Raw genomic sequence first — 21,360 nt, forward strand, 5'->3', positions numbered from 1 at the left:
TCAATGAAGAGTAGCTCCTACGCACCACAGCTAGAGAAAGCCTGCGTGCTGCAACAAAGACCCAGCACATCCAAAAGCAACTACTCAAAAAAAAAAAGATGTCTAGGGCTACGAGGGTGATGGTGAGACAGGGCACTCATCATGTCTTGCATGGTGATGGGCATTGCTGGGGGACATACTTGCTGTAAATGTCCTGCAAACGAAATGACGCACTGTCACGTTAGCAGGCAATGTGCAGTACATGCCTGCCTGCTCAGTCGCTCAGCTGTGTCCAACTCTTGCGACCCCATGGAGTGCAGCCCGCCAGGCTCCTCTGTCCATGGGATTTCCCAGGCAAAAATACTGGAGTGGGTTCCCATGCCCTTCTCTAGGGGGTCTTCCAGAACCTGCGTTTCCTGCTTGACAGGTGGATTCTTTACCACTGAGCCACCAGGGAACCCCCAATTTGCAGTACACTGACCACAAAAATGCTGATTTCCTACAAATGCATGGATTCGAAACTCCAGAGAATTCATCAGGAAAAAAATAATAATAATTTAGAGGGGAATGGCTAAGATCATTAAAACAGCAACAGGACGTGTCAAAAGTAAGGGGAGAGCTAGATGTTCCTCAGAAGGGATAAGGACCAGCTCAAGTCAGCAGAGGCAGCTGGAAGGCCTGTGGGTCCAGGTGAAAAAAAAAATGAAAGCTTGAACTAAGGTCATTGGAAGAATGGTCATCGAGGGGCAGAGACCAAGTCAAAAGATACTCAGGAGGCAGAACTGCCAGATGGCGGTGACAGCCTGGATGTGAAAAAGGGGGGGTTGGAGGGGGAGGGCGGGCCTGACAGGCGACTGGGTAGGTGTGGAGGCATTCCACGCACTAGGGCAAGAGTCAGCAAACTCTCCAAAGGGAACAGATGGTAAACGGCATAGGCTCTGTGGGCCGGACGATCGCTGTTAAAACCACTTAGCTCTGCTGCATCAGCGCATGGCTATTTTATTTTATTTTACAAAGCAGGTGGTGGGCAGGATTTGGCCTGCAGGCCAAAGTTTGTCGACCTGGAGACTAGGGAATCCAAGGAAAGGAGATCAATCTGGGGATGAAGTTCATGAGTTCAAGGTTAGCAGGACACTTAAAATGGAGACGTTCAGTCTAGGGACAAAGAGATACTAGGGCCAGACGCATAAAATTGAGAGTCGTCAGTCGTGTGGTGGCAGGGATGGGGCTGAGATCACCCGGGGGAAATGGCCTCAGAAGAGAAGGGATGAAGGGCACGTCCCTGTCCCGATCCAGGGCAGGTGGGCAATGTCACCTCAGCTCACTACGGCCCTGGAAAGATAAGAGGCATTATAACCTAACCTCCCTTAGCTCCTTTATCTTAAAAAGAGGCTCCTATTTTAACACAGGGCTTTTATTCCCTTTTCTAAGGTAGATGACTTCCAAGACTGAGTTTCAGTGTCATAGATGAAAAAGAAAACTTCCCATTGGCTGGAAAATAAGGCAATTCTAAAGTAAAATGCCTATCGGCTTTTTAATGTTTCATTTTTATTACGAATTTCATACTCAAAACATCTATCACATGTGTGTTAAGTATAATGAATGATGATAGAACAAATTTGGTCCCCCATCTTAAGAAGAAGTGAATTAAGTTCATTATCAAAACACCACTGTCCAACGTTCATACCTTGAGTTAGTCTCTAAAACCAGAGGTCAAAGCAGGCAGCCCAAGACCAGATAAAGCCTGAAGATATATTTTCTTGGGCCTACACTAATTTTTTCTTTTTGGCTGTGAACATTTAAACACCAAGAAATTGCATTCTGGAATACAAATATTATTAAAAATGGGGAGATGTGACTACAATGTACGCACATCTCACCAAGGCAACAAGTGCTGGAGCTGAGAGCAAATATCCCTTTTTTTTTAAGATTCTTTTTTTGATATGGACCATTTTTAAAGTCTTTATTGAATCTGTAACAATATTGCTTCGGTTTCATGCTTTAGTTTTTTGAATGCCAGGCGTGTGGGTTCTTAGTTCTCCGACCAGGGATCAAACCTGCAGCCCCCTGCACTGGAAGGTCAAGTCTTAACCACCGGACTGCCAGGGAGGTCCCGACTGTCCCCTTTACATAAACATGCCTCACTACGTTCATAGTCCTCACCATGCCCTATGCCTTACACCTGACAACCACTTCACTTACTAACTTTGCTTGCCCGGCATTTGAGTTTGTGACTCCCTCCTTACAGAGTATTAATTGTGGTTCCCAACTTTTTGGAAAATAGGAGACATTATGTAAAGCAAAATTTCAGACTCTCTCACCAGGAACATTACTGGTCCAAAATCCCTTATCCATCACTCTAAAATTAAAAAACAAAAAAAAAACACCTTTTTTTTTTTTTTGCAACTCATTTGACAACATAACTTGACCTAAGCTAACACGAAGCTATTTATAATCTTAAGGATTCCATTTAGTGTGAAATACATTCATAAATTTTGCTATAGAAATATTAACATGTATGATTATGGGCTACTGCCCCAGACCGTACTGGAGATATTATATTTAATAATAATAGCATATGTGCGCTTTCCTTTAAAATCTGAAAAATTCTGAATTCTGAAGCCCATCTGACCCCAGAGGTTTTGGATAAAGGACTGTGGGCCTATTATAATTTTGCTATCTACATTTAAGAATACACACACACACACAAAGCAGATGGGAGTGCAATAATAATATTTTTACATGGATTTATACTTGATTAATTATAATGGCATTTATCTATATGTGAGAAACAGAAATAGAACATATGCAAAACCATCCACAGTCTGAGAAGAATGCATAGAGCACAGGCTGCCTCTAGGACCCTAGGCCAGAGTGTGGGACCCTACACCAGACTCTGGTGGGGTTAGGCGTGTACACACTGCGAATTACAGGCACAAAGTGAAGTGAAAGTCGCTCACTCGTGTCTGACTCTTTGCGACCCCATGGACTATACAGTCCATGGAATTCTCCAGGCCAGAATACTGGAGAGGGTACTTTCCCTTCTCCAGGGGATCTTCCCAACCCAGGGATCGAACCCAGGTCTCCTGCATTGCAGGCGGATTCTTTACCAGCTGAGCCACAAAGGAAGCCCAAGAAAACTGGAGCAGGTAGCATATCCATTCTCTAGCGGATCTTCCCGACCCAGGAATCAAACTGGGGTCTCCTGCATTACATACACTATATGGTATGTGAAAATGATGCTATGTGACCATATCCTTTGGGGTTTTTTACCCCCCCAACTCAGTGAATAATGAGTTTTCACTCACCTATAAATACCCTGTTTGCTCTCCTAGGATTTCACAATATGTAAAGTACATCACAAGGCCACAGGTCAGATTCAGAAGAAGCTGCAAAGGTACCAGATTCCTTGCCACGCCTGCTCTAAGCGGAGGCTGGATGGAATCCACTCGGATTGGAGCAGAGCACAGCTGCCTCCTCTGTCTCAGAATTACTGTTCAGAGAAAGTCAACATGAGTAAAATGAGGCAGCAGAGTAGGGGGTGCATCCTCAGTCGCTTCAGTTGTGTTTGACTCTTTGAGACCTCATGGACTGTAGCCTAGCAGGCTCTTCTGTCCACGGGATTCTCCAGGCAATCCCAAGGGCATTGCCATGCCCTCTTCCAGGGGATCTTGCCAACCCAGGGTTCAAATCCAAGTCTCCCATGTCTCTGGTATTTGCAGGCAGATTCTTTACCAGCAGGGTCACCTGGGAAGCCCAGAGAAGGTGAGGGATGTAGTATGTGAGGCCGACAAGAGCAAGGAAGGGCCGTCTCATGGAAGAGAGACAAGATGGAGTCTGCGTGGCTCCAGAGGGCTATTCTGGGTGTGCCGGTAGAGGGGTATTGCTGACTCACCTTGAGAGTTTAGCGCTGCCCACTGGGTGGGGGAGAAGGTCATTAGATATCTGTGACCTTCAGGGAGGGTTGGCAAAGACTGTATGTACTGGGGTGGCCAAAAAGTTCATTTGGATTTTTCTGTGCCATCTTCAGGGAAACCCAGAATGAACTTTTTGGCCAACCAAATAACAGACTAAAACAAGCCAGGTAGGGACTGGGCTGAACTGGACAGCTTGTGCCCCACCCGGACAGAACAGCTCAGCTCAGCTCCTGTCTCCTATACTCGGGAGGGTGGCAGGTACTGCCAGGTCTTCTAAGATTTTACATGCCACTGGAAATCCAGGTTTTCATGTGAAAACTTCTCATTTTAAAATAGGAGCCAATGAAGACTCCAGTATTCTTTGCCTGGAAAATCCCCATGGACAGAGGAGACTGATGGGCTATAGTCCATGGCCTTGAAGAAAGTAGGACACGACTGAGTGACTAAGCATAGCACAACAAAGACTCCGAGCTCCCAGTGCAGGGGGCCCAGGTTCAATCCCTGGTCGGGGAACCAGATCCCGCATGCTGCGGCTAAGATCCAGAGTGCCACAACTAAGACCTGGTGCAGCCAAATAAATACATAAAATATAGTTTAAAAAACAGATAAAAATATGAGCCAATGATTGTAAAAAAAATTAAAAAGTACTGAATAGGCCAAAGAGAACAGACTGGCGCCTTGGTTTGGATAATTCACATGTCTGGATCCTGGAAGGACTAGAACAGGCTTTGTCAGTCTCAGCATTCTTGAATTTGGGATCAGATAAGTCTGGGCTGTGAGGCTCTCAGGTCAGGGGCATTGTAGCATGTGTAGCAGCCTCCCAGGATGCCACCTACCCCTCCCCCAACCAAGTCAGGACAATCAAAAAAAGTCTCCAGACGTCGCCAGCTGTCCCTCAGTGGGGGAAACCATACCTGGTAAGAGCAACTAAACTAGAGCAACATCCAGCTCTCAGCCTCAAGGATTTTAGCAAAAGTACCACTCACGACTCTTACAGGTTCCTTAATGTAAGAGTTCCCACACGAAGTAAGGATTTACAGCTGCTTTGGAACTAGAATCCAGAGTTTAAATCTGTCATTTACTAGCTTGATGACCTCTCTGAGTTCTGGTTTCCTTATCATTATATCAGGAACAAATAACACCACCTCTTAAGAGTTACTGAAAGAGGGCGATGGGATAATTTATGCAAAGCACTGGGCCCAGCAGCTTAATAAGCACCAAGGACATTTAATAAACATTAATCCTTCCCTGGTGAAGAGGCAGCCCAGATTGTGCAGTGGGAAGAACGTGGCATCCAGAGTCAGAAGCCCAGGACCCAAGCCATGCCTCAGCGTCTTAGCAGCTGTATGAACCCAGCAAGCCATTTCCCTCTTTCTAAAATAGAAATGATCATTGCCAGCAGCGAGAACCAAGCCAGGTGGTCTGCTACTGTGCTGTGTACTTAGTTCTAAGCTCGGTCGTGTCTGACTCTCTGCAACCCAACTGACTGTCGTCTGTCAGGCTCCTCTGTCCATGGGGATTCTCCAGGCAAGAATACTGGAGTGGGTTGCCACGCCCTCCTCCAGGGGATCTTCCTAACCCAGGGATCAAACCCAGGTCTCATGCATTGCAGGTGGATTCTTTATCATTTGAGCCACCAGGGAAGCCCTGGTTTGGTAAGCACTCAGTAAACCAACTAGAGAGAAGCTGACGAATAACACTATCAAATCTTTTAAAGATTTCCATCCTGGTGGCTCAGCGTAAAGAATTCGCCTGCGGGAGACCACCTGCAATGCAGGAGATGTGTGTTCTATTCCTGGGCCAGGAAGAACCCCTGGAGAAGGAAACAGCAACCCACTAGAGTTTCTTGCTTGGAAAATCTCATGGACAGAGGAGCCTGGCAGGCTACAGTCCATGAGGTCGCAGGAGTCAGGTATGACTTAATGACTAAACCACCACCATAAAGGAAAGAATGAACTCCTCAACAAATCCAAAGAACTGAGAATGTAATAATATCAGGGTGTGTGTTAGTTGTTCAGTCATGTCCAACTCTTTGCGACCCCACGGACTGTAGCCCACCAGGCTCCTCTGTCCATGGATTCTCCAGGCAAGAATACTGAAGTGGGTTGCCATTGCCTTCTCCAATAATATCAGGGTAAGGTACAGGAAAAATAAGAAAAATAATAATAGGGATCCTGAACTCCGAGGTCCTTTTAGACAAGCAATTGCCAGCTGGTGACCCACAGGCCAAATCTGGCCACTGATGGATTTGTTTGCCCCAGTATCACAGTGATTGTCTCATTTGCATTAAACGCCGCCTAAAGGAGATCAGTCCTGGGTGCTCACTGGAAGGGCTGATGCTGAAGTTGAAATTCCAGTACTTTGGCCACCTCATGCGAAGAGTTGACTCACTGGAAAGACCCTGATGCTGGGAGGGATTGGGGACAGGAGGAAAAGGAGACGACAGAGGATGAGATGGCTGGATGGCATCACCAACTCGATGGACATGAGTTTGAGTAAGCTCCGGGAGTTGGTGATGCACAGGGAGGCCTGCGTGCTGCGATTCATGGGGTCGCAAGGAGTTGGACACGACTGAACGACTGAACTGAAAACTTTCATTGAAGTCCAGATTTCAGGCTTTTCTGGAAAGCTGCAAAGGTTGAGTCACTCTGGGCCCATATTCTCATGTGCCCTTTTTGGTAGGAGAGGGGCGGGGAGGGGCACGCCCCCAACCCTTACCTGTCCTCAGTCACTCATTTATTTTACCCGTCTGGCTCCTCCAGGTATTTGAGTTTGTAACCTTGGCTTATCTCAAAAGCTTTGAACCTCCAGGGAGTACTTCAGTCAAGGCAGGAACCCACACCCAATGAGACACTCCCTCCCAGAGCCTCACCTAGGTCATAACTCTCCTGGTTAGTCCTTCAGATTCCTTTTCTCCTGGACACTCCGACCTCATAACTAAACTTTCTTCGAGGTCCTCATCCCATGTACACTTTCCTCCTGGCAGGGCATCACCTCCTCCAAATCGCCACCTGCGTCCACTGGATTATCTGCACCAAGGATTTTCAAAGAACAAAATGCCTGCTTCTTGCGGCTGCTGGGCTGGGCTGTGCTCATTCGAGTCCGACTCTGCGATCCCGTGGACTGCAGCCAGGCTCCTCTGTCCAGGGAATTAGACTACAAAAGACCTGACATGATGTTTCTTGTTTCCTAACCGGCACCCCAGTTTCCCTTGGGGAGCCAGCGCTCCCCCACTCTCAGTCCCCGAGGTTTAGATGGGAGTTAACTCCACACCCATTTCCAGAGAGAAGCAGGGGACCCAGTCAGAAGCACTGAGTCAATTTTGGGCCTTTGGAGACAGTGACTGGGAGAAAAGGTTTTCTGTCCTTCTAGGACTGGAAATGAGGATGATGGAAGCGAGGGGGGTTCTCCTGTGGACACACAGCTTATCGGGAGAGTGGAACCCCTGGATCCAGCCCAGCCTGAAGCCAGACTCCTTTTGGATATTTTTTGGTCACATATAAGCCAATTAATTCCCATCTTCACTTATGGCAGTTTGAAATGGGTTTTCATACTACCAAGGGAGACCTCATTAATACAAAAGAAATCTGAAAGTGCTTGAAGATGGAGACAAAGCCAAAAGGCTTTGCCCAAGCTTTCTTCTGGTTTTTGTTACCTCCCTCTGTCCAATAAGAACCAGCATTAGCCAGCCATCTGAAAGCACGTATCTCAGGGTAACAATTATTTCTTTGCTTGCCTATCTCTTCCACAAATCTATTGAGCTCCTTCAGGGCAGAAACAGGGAGGCAGAAATAGACTCAAACACCTCACATACTCACACACAGTTTGGGCTGAACAACTGTTGAATCGGTGAATCAACAAAAGGCAAGGGGGCACAAAAGAACCATCCTCCTTGTCTCCTTTGGGACACCCACCTCAGGAGACCACCTCATTCGAACCACCTTCTGAAACAGACTCATCCACCCATTACAAACAAATTGCATCATGAGAACTCACTCCTTCCAGCCATTACTAACTCTCCCACATGTTGGTCCCATGGAACCTCACTGTGGGGTTACTCACAAGGTCCTCATTCTGCAAAGAGAATACTTCATCGAAAGACACCACCCAGAACTACAGACAGTACACACTGTGGGCAAGTCATTCACATGTACAACTTCACTCATTAGCGAGAGTGTGTGTTTTAGCCTTTGTTTTGAACCCAGTACATCCAGAAGCCTGGTTTTGATATCCACCAACCATCTGCTTCTGCCCAATAACAATTTCAGGCTCTCTCCTGCCTCCTCCATCTTTCCTCCCTGCTGCTGCTGCCTCCCTAGTCCTTGACAATTACTTAAGTGGAGGGGCGGGCGGGAGTGGGGGGGGGAGAGACAAACATATACAGGAAATCAACAGCAGTAAAGTAACAGGTTCCCCAGTAAAAACACTTTTGACTTTAGGTGCATAATTGCCACACCCTTAATACCACTGTAATAGCTGCAGCTTACACTGCATCAGGCAATAAAGATTTTCAAACAGAGTCAAAGGTCAGAGCCAGAATTACAGTGAGTCACATCACTGCACTCAGTCTATCCAGTTCTCGTTTTCCCATACCACTTGAACAATCTAGTGAGAGCTGGATTTACATTCATTTGACCATGTTTATTGAGGATCTGCCAAGTGATAGGAACCACAGAAGATCCTGGGAATCAAAGAAGAAAGAGTAATCATTCTTAAATGAAGAATGCTGGCAAGTAAAGAAGCAATTACATTATGGAAAAACAGGTGCTGTGTGGGATTAGGAAAGAGCCAAGGAGGGACATCCAAACTCTGTCCCAGGGAAGGCCTTTTAGAGGCAGAGACCTTTCCAAGGAGACCTGAGGAATAAGTGGGAAGTGACCTAGGGCAGGTGTGGTAAAAGAGACTTCTTTCTGATAGTTCCAAGTAGAGGCTAATATGTAAGAAAAGTATAGCCTCCACTGAAAACTGAAAGTAGGCAAGTATGGCTAGAATTTAAAAGTATAAAAAGAGAACCTGCAACAGAGGACACAGGGACCAAAGACACCCTGAACAGTTTCCCTGAATCAGCTTTGCAGCTTTTAAAGCCTGAGAACTTTGTTTTAAAAAAAAAAAAAAAAAAATCACTTGCCTGATACAATGTATAAACAGACCAAAATGACTCTGACAAATGCATCTTGACACTCACTAAATATTGATTCCCTGATGCATGTTCCCGAGAACACTAAGAGGGGTAGAAAATTCACAGAATTATCTTGTAATTCATTCCCAGATTCTTGACTGAAACATGAGCCATCGCCAATACTCTGTCCTGGTGACTTAGCCATGAAGAATTCACCTGTGATGCAGAAGACTGCCTGCAATGCAGGAGACACGGGTTTGAATCCTGGGTCAGGAAGATTCCCCCAGAGAAGGAAATAGCAACCCACTCCAGTATTCTCGCCTGGGAAATCCCATGGACAGAGGAACCTGGCAGGCTACCGTCCATGATGGCAAATCCGACATGACTTAGCGACTCAACCACCAACACCACAATACTTTGTCTACCTTCCTCTCCACGTTATTTCTATCATTTCCCCACAAATAACAGAAAACAAGGCACATCTAGGCTTTAGCCTAGACAGGAATTAACTCTAGAAAAAGGATAGACGCACACCAAACTAACAGGGAGGGGTACCAAAAAGATCTAAACAACAAAACTAAGCAAAAAGTTGAGGGAAACGAAACAGTAAAGAGCACATTTAGAAAACTCAAGAGGAAGTAAAAGTATTTTCATACACACACACGAAAAAAGAAGTGTCCCACGTGCTTTGGCCAAACCAAACTCCCCCTTTGACTCAACTGCTGCAAAAAAGCAGCCAACGCAGTGAAAAAAAATTCCCGCATTCATCTCTCTTCCCAGAATAAACAGCAAAACCGGTACCATACAGCTAACTTGCCCTGGATAGACCGTGAAAAATCTGCCCCAGGTAACACATCACATGACAGTCCTCTTCAGAAGCTCTCAAGACCACAGACCAGTCCTGTCCCGACGGCGGTTCCTCTACTAACTCCCTCTCTCCTGTCATTTCAGAATCAAGGCTTGTCAAGCAGTCAAGGAATCCTAAAGAAGCAGGGAGCAGGATTTGCTTCCAAACCCAAAGTGAGAAAGACTTTTAAAATGCTATTTATTTTTAAACTGGCGCTAGGCGTTTCCAGAATCCTTTTCTCCTAATTTTTTTTTTCCCCAAGCTTTTTTAAATGTCAAGCTGTCCGGTTTCATATTCGCCTCTGGTCTAGAGACAGCACCACCTCGTAACTCCCTCAAAGGGCGTTCTGAAACTCACCAGGCAGATCCGCCGGGCTTATGACCCTTGCTTCTTGCTGCTCGCCTCCCCGCTACCCCCCGCCCCAGGCACTTGCCAGTGAGGTTTTGCAGCAGGGGGGCCACACGGAAAGGCTGAGAATGCCGCCCCCCAAGCCCGGCAGCCTCGGACACACCACTGATCGGAGTTGCAGCCCCAGGCGGCGGCCCGGGGCTGCCCGATCCCGGGGGAGGGAAAGACGAAGGGCAGTTCCAGTCCCAGGAGGGCGATGCTCCGCGGGGCAGTGGGGACCCCGAGGGGTGGGAGCGGGAGGCGCGGTCCGTCCGGCCGGTCTCCGGGGGCCCGGCGGCGGCCCAGAGCCGGCCTCCAGGCCGCGGCGTGGCGCAGACCCCGACCCGGGGCCCCGCCGGCCTCGGGCGGAGCCTCAGCCTGGCCCGTAGCGGCCGGGCGCGCGGAAGAAGCCGGCCCGCCCCCCCACCGTCTCGACCGCGACCCCCGGCCCGCGCGACCCCCGGCGGCCTGGCGCGGCGCACTCGCCTGCCCACGGTCTGGTTGGCCAGCTGCTTCATGCGGTTGAACTGCTTCTTCATGGCGGCGGCGGCGGCGGCCCGCGGGGCTCGGGCCGGGCAGGACGGGGGACGGCCTGGCGGCTCCTACATCGCTTCCCGGCCGAGGCGCGGCGGCGGCGGCACTGCTCCCCAGGCCCGCAGCCCCGCCCTCGCAGCGTCACTTCCAGCGGCGCCGCCCGCCTGCCCGGCCGGGTCGGGGCGGGCGAGGAGCGCCAGGCCCCGGGCGGCGCGCGATCAGGCCTCCGCCGCCCGCCGGGGGCCGCGTGGTCCCCCCGCCTCCAGGGGGTTCCCTGGGCCCGGCGACGCGCGGCCGCCCGGGGCGCCGCGGTCCACCCGCACCTCGGCGTGTTTGTGCTTCCGCTCAGCGATCGCCTGCTCGGGTGATATTCATCTTTAACTCGCTTCCCAGACTAGATCGCAAACACGCGGTGGGCAAAGCAGACACAAAGAGTGGAGACCCCAAGAGCCGCCAAAAAGTCACCCTCGGGACTAGACCCCCGGGCAGGGCTCTCTGGGGGGCGCGGGAGGCAAAGTGGAACGCGAAAGGAGCTTTGGGCCGATGGAAATGGTTCAAGTCTTTACCAGGGCCGAGCTTATGCGCAGGTGTAGACGTTTGTCAAAATACACCAACTTGGACTCTTAAGACGGACCCGTGTCCCTATGTACATTTACCTTGATTTTTTTTTTTTAAGGAAAAAAAAAAAAATAGTTGCGTGAAACAAGCTGCAGGCCAGTGTGTGTTGTGAGATGCCACTTGGTAAAAAAGTCAGAGGCAATTAAATATATTTTATTCCCATTTGAATACTATTACGGAGAAGGAAATGGCAACCCACTCCAGTAATCTTGCCTGGAGAATTCCATGAACAGAGGAGCCTGGCAGACTACAGTCCATGGGGTTGCAGAGAGTCAGGCATGACTGAGCAACTATCATATACTGTGGTACTGCTTCTCTTGTATTGATTTAAATCTACCTTGAATGTCACTCCATATCATAAAGAAGAGAAAAAGAGAAAGTCAGAGACAAGGTGTGCTTTCTATGAACATGCGCTCACCGATGGCGCAGAGCTGCGGTGACGGTAGTCGGTCCAGGGGACCAAGGTGTTACCGGCCCTGGGAAAATCACGCAAGCAGAAAAGTGCCCAACCCTAGCGCTGGGAAGTCGAGGGGATGAGCAGAGCAGGGACACGTCACAGGAGACAACTTCTTTGTTAGGTCGCAGGCCACGCCTGGGTCTCCGAGGGTTCTATAAAGGGGCCTTCGCAGCCCACGTTGCCTAGAAACTGATTTTTTTTCTTAACCTCGAGCTGGTCAGCAGTGAGGCTGTCCGACTCCGCTGGATCCTTTTCGCAGGACAGATCAGGTCAGTTCTACGACCTGGGACAATGTCCTGGTTTGGTGGCCTTGGCTTAAGCTTAGGCCATTCCCTGGGGCAAGTGGGTGGTACTGTGGCCTCTTTAACAGACTATGTTTCTAGTTTCACAAAAGATGTGCTGAGGAAGGGAGCTGAAAAGGTAGAAGAACTCCCTGACTCTGCAAGAGAGGAGGTTGTGGACTTTGAATCAATCTTAAAATCAGAGATTGAGAGGCTTCGAATTCTTTGTAGTGATCTAGAAGAGAAGTATGAAGCGTCAGAGCTTCAGCTGAAGCTGCAAACCGCTAGCTACAGACATCAGTTACACCAGAAAGACATAGAAATCAAACTTCTGACAGCAAGACAGGCAGCAATGAAGGATGAGTTGCTAAAGCTGCAGTCAGTCACCCACTCAGTAAATCTTCAGGATAGCTTTCAGCCCTCAACTCCTGCACCCTTTTCACTGGGTTATGATGTCTATCAGCATGCTTTACCTTTCCAGAATGATGATATGGACTTCGCTGATCTAATTTGGTCACAACAAGAAATAAATAGATTGTCAAATGAAGTTTTAAGACTTGAGGCTGATGTCAGCCATTGGAGACATTTTGCTCAAACTTCCACAGCACAGGGAGCGGATAGTTTTAATCTAAAGGAAATATATAAACTGCAAAATACTATCAAGGAACTTGAAGAGAATCGAAATAAGGAAATTGATGACCATCAACTTGAAATGGCAGCACTGCAGGAAATTCATCAGCAGAAACTGGCAGAAATAAGTGGCAGGCATCGAAAGCAATTAAAGGACTGTGAGGAGATGATTAATGATATGCAAAAAGCTACTCAAGTTCTCGCTGCTGAAAAAGTAGCATCTACCAAGAAAATCAAAGGACTTGAGATTAGAGTAAAATACCTTAAAAAAAAATTATCTTCTGTAGAAAAGGAAATGGATGCTTTAGTTAGAGATCAAGACCAGGTAAATGAAATGAATAAAAGATTTAAAAGAGGTGAGTTGAAGCCTTCTATTAAGAAGCATAGTGATGCTGTGACAGAAAATGAAAAAGTTCTTCCACAGAGAACATCCCTGGAAGAAGCATCCAGACAACAACAGCCACTGTCTGACGCTGAAAATGAAATGATGAGATTAAGTAGTTTGAAGCAGAATAAAAATCTCATTGAAGAGAACCTGAAACTTCAAAAACGAGCCCAAGTTTTGGAAAAAGAAAATTCATTATTAAATAGAGAAAAGGAAGAACTTCAACTATCACTTGTCAGATTGAGCAATGAATATGAACCCATTAAAAGCTCAACTATAGGACACATGAACTTGGATTCAGAAGTACATCATTTAAGATATGACTTGGAAATCAAAAAAGGAAAACTCAATGAGAACACTACTGAAAAGAAATTACTGATCCCTGAGTTAGGAGAGCTGGACAGGCAGAAACAAAAAACGACAATGTGTGTGGTTTTGATGAAAGATCCAAAAAACTGAAGGAGACAGCATCATCAATAAACTAAAACAAGATCTAAAACGTTAAAAAAAAAAAAGAGAGTTTGTCAACTTGAAGGTGATAAAATGAACATTACTAAAGAGTTGGATGGGCAAAAAGAAAAGTTAATTCATTTAAAAATGCAAAAAGGACAGTTAGAAGCAGAATTGTGTCAGGCAGAACAGAGGCTATTGGAAGAAAGGAGGAAGTCTGAGCAAGCTATTAAAGAACCGTCAAGTACAGAGAACGCAGACAGCTCTGCCTAATAGCTGGAGTGTGAGGGTTTGGTTAAACTCAGTCAAGAGAGACTGTTGAGCAGATGATTGCTGACCACAAAGAAACCGAAGAAATTTTGTCATCTAGTTTAGAAGAGCAGAAGCAGTTGAAACAATATAAGGGAGAAAGCCATTTTTATTGAAAAACTTCAAGGAGGTTCACAGCTTCAGGAGGAGTTAAATCAGTGTGCTCAAGCCTTAAGAAAAATGGAAAATTTACAGTAAACCATAGTGGAAAAAGCCAAAAGTCTTGCATCCGTGAGAGAAGAAAATAATCATCTGAAAGAAAAATTGGAATGACTGAGGGAAGAACACAGTCAAACCACAACAATGATTAACCCTAAAATTGTTCCAGAAATAGAATCTGAGGACTCTGCATGGAGCACAGTTGAAGATAATCTTGAAATTAAATCTCATCAAAAGAAATAGAAAGATCTCAGATACCAATGCGAGCAAATGAATATTAAGCACAATTAGCTCTTTTCGGCCCAAGGGGAGGAAATCAGGAATTTGCAAAATGCAACAGAACAAATCAAAACCCAGTTGCCTAAAGAATCCCAGTACATGCCAGTAGAACCCTGTGACATTTTTCAAGTTACAGAAGTTCAGAGTCTTCACATAGAAAACGGAAGTGAAAAGCATGACTGATCTAAAGCCAAAACTGAAAGATTATTACAAGAAATAACAAAAATTGGAGATTAAACTTCTAACTGAAAAGAGTACTCTTTTAACTGAACAGATTGATCAGCTGTCCCATGGTGAGAATGGTAAACTAACTCAGCTCATCTGGCAAAAAGATTTGGAGATACGGTTTCTTCGTATGAAAGTATCTTCAGCTTCTTCCAGTGGCCAACATAATGAAGAGATTCATCAATTGCAAGCGTATGCTTTGGAAAGAGAACAAATGTTAGCTGTTTTAGATGAGAAGACTAGGGAAAATAGTCATCTTACAAGAGAAAATTTCAGAACGATAGATACAATTGTTGCCAAAGAAGCTGACCTTGTGAAACTCAAAGATGCCACCACAGAACTCTCACCAGATTTGAAAAGAGTGGTTTCAGGATATGTTTAGAGTGATGATCCAGAATTCATCCCACATGGTTCGAGAAAAAGACATTGAAATTGATGCTTTGACTCAGGAATGTCAGACTTTACTGACAACAGTGCAAACGTCCAGCAATGGTGGTAGGTGAGAGACGTTCATGTGGATCCATATGAGGAGCTTCTATGGGAACATGATAAATTAAGACAGCAGGTGAAGATGCTAGAAGAATGGAAAGAGCACATGATGGCCATGGTACAGAATATGCAGCGTGGGTCAACCAGTCTTCAGAAAGAACTTCAACAATTTCAGGCACCAGTTTCAGTTGACAAGGTTAATAATTCTAAACTAGAGATGAACTGTACTGACCTGATCGAAATGATGAAAGGAATAAAATCCAACTCAAAAACTTGGAGCAGCACGTAGCACAAATTAATCTCAGCCTAGAGCAGCTTGGCAGTGCCAAAGGCTTTCTCTTTGGAGTGTCTGACCTAATTTTACCGCAGCCTTCTGAAGAATCACTTAGCTCCAAGTCAGCAGCCTCTCTTAAGGCAGTTAAACCTGATGAATTGAGTGACTCTTCCAAAATGCTCAAAGAAGAGATAGGAGAGTTAAGAAAGTGAATGGAGGAAAAAGATGCAACCATTAGAACCCTCCAGGAAGATAATCAGAGATTGTCCAATTCCATCGCAGACAGTTCAGAACTAGAAAGAAAGCGACGTGAACAAGTGAATTCAGAAATGAAGCAGCTACAGGACAAACAAGATGACTTACAAAACTTAAAGGAAAAGGAGAACTTTTAATCCAGGCAAAAAGTGATAAATTACTTTGTTTAAGTGAAAATTTCACTAATAAAGTGAGTGAAAACGAACTTTTGAAGCAGGCATTAATCAACCTGAAGGAGATAGCAGTCAGCATTGAATCAGAGATGTGTCAACTGGAAGAGGAAAAGGAAAAAATAGTAGAAACATCTAGGGGAAAGGAAACAAAAAATCAAGCTTTGCAAGAGACAAATATGCAGCTGTCTGTGATGTGGAGAGAGAAAGAATTGAAATATTTTACAATGGAGGAGAAGGCACTTGCTTTTGAGCATCTGTTAAAAGAAACAAAATGAGGCAAAACGGGAAATAAGTCATTTTTTAAATGTAGTGACATCGATGTAAGAGAAGACATATTTCAACAGGAGAGAAATGAAGCCATACTGGTACTAAAACAGAAACAAATGGAAAACCATACCCTCCAGACAGAGTTTCAACATTTACACAACAAAGATCTACGCTTAAAGCAGGAGCAGGAGAGAGTGCGTAATGGGCTGTAGAAGCAGAAGCGTTTCATAGCTGCAAGGCTTTGGCTGCAGAGGACAGAGCAGCTAAACTAAGAATGAAAGTCACCGCATTGGAGGAAAAGTTCCTTCTGTCTTCTAATGCAATGGAAAGTGCAAATCAACAAGCCAGTTTGCAGATAGAGTCGTTGAAGGAACAAGTGAATATCATCCCAACGCAGAGAGATGACGCTTTGAGACAGCTTTCTCTGTCGTGAGAACAAGTAAAGGAGGATGCCATCCACTAGCTAACCTGAAGGTGGTAGCCGCAGAATGGATGGAAAAAGCAGATAACCTCGAAGGAAAATTAACATCGGCACAAGCACATCAGGAGAAAGTGAATGCTGCCTTGAATCTAAAGGAAGAACAAATTAAAGATCTGAAAAAAACAAAATGAGGTCCAACAGGAAGTGCTGGATGAGGTACAGAAGAAGTTGGTGAACTTACTAAGTAACGCAGAAGTTGACAAGAGCCTCCTGAGGAACCTCTTCATAGTGTATTTTCAAACACCAAAAACAGCAACGTCACGAAGTGTTGCAGATAATGGGTAATACTCTGGGTATCACAAAGGAAGAAATCCATGTGATTGAGAATGAAGAGGAAGGCAGCGGTACCCTATGGACGACTGGCTGGCTTGGATCACAAAGTGTCCCCAACACACCTCTGAGACCAAATCAGCAATCAAGGACGAAGAATTCTTTCTTGGAACTCTGTTAAATTTCTAGAAACAGAATCTCATCTCACTCTTCTGTCACCCAAACCAAAGTCTTTGGGTTCACCAGGAAAGAAAAAACTACCTAAAAATGTACCACCAAGTCTTAAAACTATCTCAGAATCCACACCCCCCAAGCCAGATGTGAATCAACGTTCACAGCTATCTCTCTGACTAACCCACCCTGACCTGAAAGCGCTGAGTCTGGCCATCTTCTTTTAAATGCTGTTACTGATATTTTGCCTACATACCCACCTTTGGTGCTATCACCCGGCAAGAGAGTTGGAGATGTGTCAAAAGACTTTTCAAAGCCATAGATGATTCTTCAGAGACGAGAAACTGAGCCACTTTAAAAAACCAAAGTCACTGTGTTTGTGTACCTTACCAGAGTATGACTTTTCAGAGTCACTTTGCTTAATAAAAATATCAATACTTTTTCTAAAAAGTGTATATTTTAAGGACTTCAAAGATAGTTACTTTTTATGAGACTTGAAAGAGTAGTTACTTTTTAATGAGAAAGGGCATGGGTGGGATTGGAGGCTGTGGTCAAGGGATGCTTCAAATAGTGTTGTGAAGCTTTCCTTTTACTTTTTTATAAGGAGCAGGTACTTCTGTAGATTTTGGGAAATTAAAATATTACCTTGTGTTAACATTCAAAACGGGACTTCCCATGTGCTAGTGGTAAAGAACCTGCCTGCCAATGCAGGAAACTCAAGAGGCACAGTTTCAATCCCTGATTTGGGAAGATACCCTGGAAGAGGGCATGGCAACCCACTCCAGTATTCTTGCCTGGGAAATCCCACGGACAGAGGAACCTGGCGGGCTACAGTCCATGGGGTTGCAAAGAGTCAGACACGACTGAGCACACACACACACAATGTTCAGAATGATAGAATATACAAGTGCACAGTCTTTGTATAAGAAAAAAGGTGGACAGCCCCAAAGTACAAGATGCATAAAATTTTTAAGAATGAAAGGTTACTTTTCCTGGCTAAGTCCCACTCCTCTTTTCACTGCCTGGTGCTAATGTGCTAAGTCGCTTCAGTCATGTCTGCAGACTCCATGGACTGCAGCCCACCAGGCTCCTCTGTCCATGGCATTCTCTGTGCAAGAGTACTGGAGTGGGTTGCCTTGCCTCCCTCCAGAGGATCTTCCTGGCCTAGGGATCAAACCTGCATCCCTTATGCCTCCTGCATTAGCAGGTGGGTTCTTTACCATTAGCACCACCTGTAAAACCCTTCATTGCCTGGGAAACCACTCTGTCAATAAACTGTGTTCTCTCAGGCTTTTTAGAAACACTTGCATATTTATGTACATTCTCTGACTTGTTTTTTTTTTTAAATAAAACAAACACTACATCTTAGAGATCTTTCCAGGTGTGAATGAATTCCTTCTTACCCCTTTTCTTTTTTCTCCTCTTACCCTTTTTTAAAAGCAGCAGTTAGTTTGCTGTGTAGATGTACCCTAATTCTTTTAACTAGCTCCTATTAATCAGCATTTAAGCAGTTTGTATCCGAAAAACAATCATGGCCATGACCAACTCTCTTGCCCATTTCCTTAAGAATGGCTCTAAACTGTCATCGCTTTCCTGAAGTATGCCTTATGCCCTCTTGCAGACACTAGAGGCCAGCAGTCAGGAACTCCCAATTTCCCACACCCCCTTCCTATATTTAACCATCTACTCACTTCCCTCCATCCACTTCTACTTTTCCCTTTTTGTTGTAGAAGAAAAGGGATCCAGCTTTGCAGTTAAAATCTAATTGCTCCATTGTGCCCCAGAAACTATCCGCTCAGACTTTTTCAAATACTTCATGCCACTGATTTTCCTTCCGGCCTTATCTTGTGCCTGTCTCTTTCCCCTAAGCTTCAGAGCCTGTCCAAGTCATTCCAGCAAGCAATCCTTACTTTTCTGCTCTTTTAGCTACCACCATCTCTCTCTACCTCTCACAACAAAGCTTCTGAAAAAAATTCTTTACTCCTCCCCACCATCTCATTTCTCACTGACTTTTTAAAAACTTATTTTATTTGTGGCTGTGGTTGGTCTTCGTGCTGTGCGGGCTTTCTCTAGTTGTGGAGAGCGGGGCTACTCTCTAGTTGCGATGCTCCAGGTTCTCCTTGCGGTGGCTTCTCTTGTTGCCGAGCACAGGCTCTAGGACATGCGGGTTTCAGTAGTTGAGACGCACGGGTTGAGTTGCTCTGCAACATGTAGCATCTTCCCAGACCAGGGATCGAAACTGTGACCCTGGCATTAGCAGGTAGGGAAGTCCTACCTGGGAAGGTATCAGGTAAGTCTACCAGGGAAGTCCTCATGGACTTCTTTTTGAAAGCACCACAAAATCTTATCTCAATGTCCCAGGTATTTTCTAATGCATTAGAAAGTAGTCTTCTTATTTCCCTAAACTCTCAGTGAGTGGTGGTGGTTTAGTTGCTAAGTTGTCCGACTCTCATGATCCTGTGGACTATATAGCCTGCCAGATTCCTCTCTTCATGGGATTTTCCAGGCAAGAATACTGGAGTGGTTTGCCATTTCCTTCTAATGTTTTAGAAAGCAGTCTTCTTATTTCCCTAAACTCTCAGTGATATCTGGTAAATGTTAGCTCCATCTTCATTCTTAAAAGTTCTCTCCACCTTCTTTCTTTTGGAGATGCTACTCTCCATAAGTTCCTTTCCTAACATCAGACTCTTCTTTCTCTGCTTCCTCTGTGACGACTTCTTTGGATCACTTTTTTTTTTTTAACTTTTTATATTGTATTGGGGTATAGCCAATTAACAGTGTTTTAGTTTCAGGTGAAGAGCAAAGGGACTCAGCCACACATATACATGTATTCAATCTCCTGCAAATTCTCCTCCCATTCAGACTGCCACCTAACACTGGGCAGAGTTCCCTGGGCTCTACAGCAGGTTCTTTGGACCACTTCTTGATGGCTATGTTCTCTAAGGTACCACCATCAGCTAACTGCACCTTCTCGCTCTCCCTGTGGTCTCAGGGCAAGCTCATCCCCTCGACTTTCACCTGGACGCTGATGATGACTTCTGAATGCCTGTATTTGACCTCCCCTTCTCCTGACTCCACAGTGAATTATCTGATTGTCTACTGGACACCTTTGTCAGATTGTCTGTGGGCTTCTCAAAATCAATGTGTCCAAAAGGGAACTCAGGATCTTCCTTCAGAATCCTCCTGCGTTCCTTATACATCTCCTAAAACCCGTGTCCATGTTGTCACCTAAGAAAGAGGCATCAGAGTTATGATTGATCTTTCTGTCTCCCCTGCTCCATATCCAATCAACTACCAAAGAGCCCTCAATTCCTTCCTTTCCTGTCTCTTCCATGACCTAGTACAAGACCAGGCTCCTCACTGGTCTTGCTGGTGCCACTCCTGGGTTTCCTTGAGTCCATTTTGCAGACATCGGTCAAGCTGAACTTTCTAACATAAAGATCTGATGATACTTCCCAGCTTTAAATTACCTTAGGGGTCCCTACTTCCTGGAGCCAAACTTTAACAAAGTAACCAAAGCAACCTTACTTCCTACTCCTCAACCACTTACAGGCCACCCTCCAGCTATATGTGACTTCTTGCAAACCCAGACAGACTATTACCCAAATAACTTCAAGCCCACGGGTTTGATCATAGCAGGATAATGCTTCCCAAGGAGTGCAGATCAAAGCAGTGTCTCATTTGCTTCCTTTCCACACATTGTGGGGAAGGGCATTCCCACTCCAGAGTTATGGCAAAGGCCCAACACTGAACAGATAAGCCCTCCAGCAGTTTATACGTCACATATACTCATAGCCCAGGGAAGGACGTGGCGACACCAGGTAGGCCCACAGAGGCTGCACTTGGGAAAAGAGTGAACAAGCAGGGGTTTGGGAGGGAGGACTTTGGAGGAACAAGAGATTGGAGGTATCTTTAAGCTCCAGAGAGTTGTTTGAATGAGTTCACAGGCTGGCAGGGAACTGGAGGCTGCTCTGGAGGATAAACTGTGTCCCTGTGATAAGTAGAGTGGCTTGGCTAAGGGGACCTTACCTGTGGGAGCAGAAAGGGAGGAGGGGAGTTTGAAGTCAGGTCATTTGAAGCCCTCTGATTTGATCAGATGTCAAGGCAAAACACTTAACACTTGCTTTTACAGCTTTATACCACAATTGACTGTTTGATACCTTGGCATCAATTTATTTACTTTTTAAAGATTTTTTTTTGATGTGGACTATTTTTAAAAGTTTTTATTGAATTTGTTGGAATATCACTTCTGTTTCATGTTTTGGGTTTTTGGCCGTGAATCATGTGGGATCTTGGTTTCCCAGCCAGGGATTGATCCCATACTCCCTGCATTAGAAAGTGAAGTCTTAACCGCTGGACCACTGGGGAAGCCCCTTGACATCAGTTTAAACCTTGCTGACAATG

General features: G+C 45.6%; 1 protein-coding gene and 1 pseudogene across 5 annotated transcripts in view; one reads left to right on the forward strand and one right to left on the reverse strand.

Moving 5' to 3' along the window:
* The window catches only part of ARHGAP17 (Rho GTPase activating protein 17), a 94,937-nt gene extending 83,987 nt beyond the window's left edge, over window positions 1-10,950 (reverse strand). For 2 of the 5 annotated variants that reach the window (XR_006266945.1, XM_043454752.1), the window contains exon 1: window positions 10,736-10,950. Coding sequence is in view for 4 of the 5 variants with exons in the window: in XM_043454752.1 (XP_043310687.1) it covers window positions 10,736-10,788 (53 nt within the window). In the remaining variant the exon portion in view is untranslated. The remainder of the gene's footprint in view (window positions 1-10,735) is intronic. The other 3 variants (XM_043454751.1, XM_043454755.1, XM_043454753.1) reach the window with 3 other exon arrangements.
* Window positions 10,787-17,135, forward strand: LOC122433547 (annotated as a pseudogene).
* The last annotated feature ends 4,225 nt before the right edge of the window (window positions 17,136-21,360 follow it).

This window comes from Cervus canadensis, chromosome 32, assembly GCF_019320065.1.
Source record: "Cervus canadensis isolate Bull #8, Minnesota chromosome 32, ASM1932006v1, whole genome shotgun sequence".
NCBI lineage: Eukaryota > Metazoa > Chordata > Mammalia > Artiodactyla > Cervidae > Cervus > Cervus canadensis.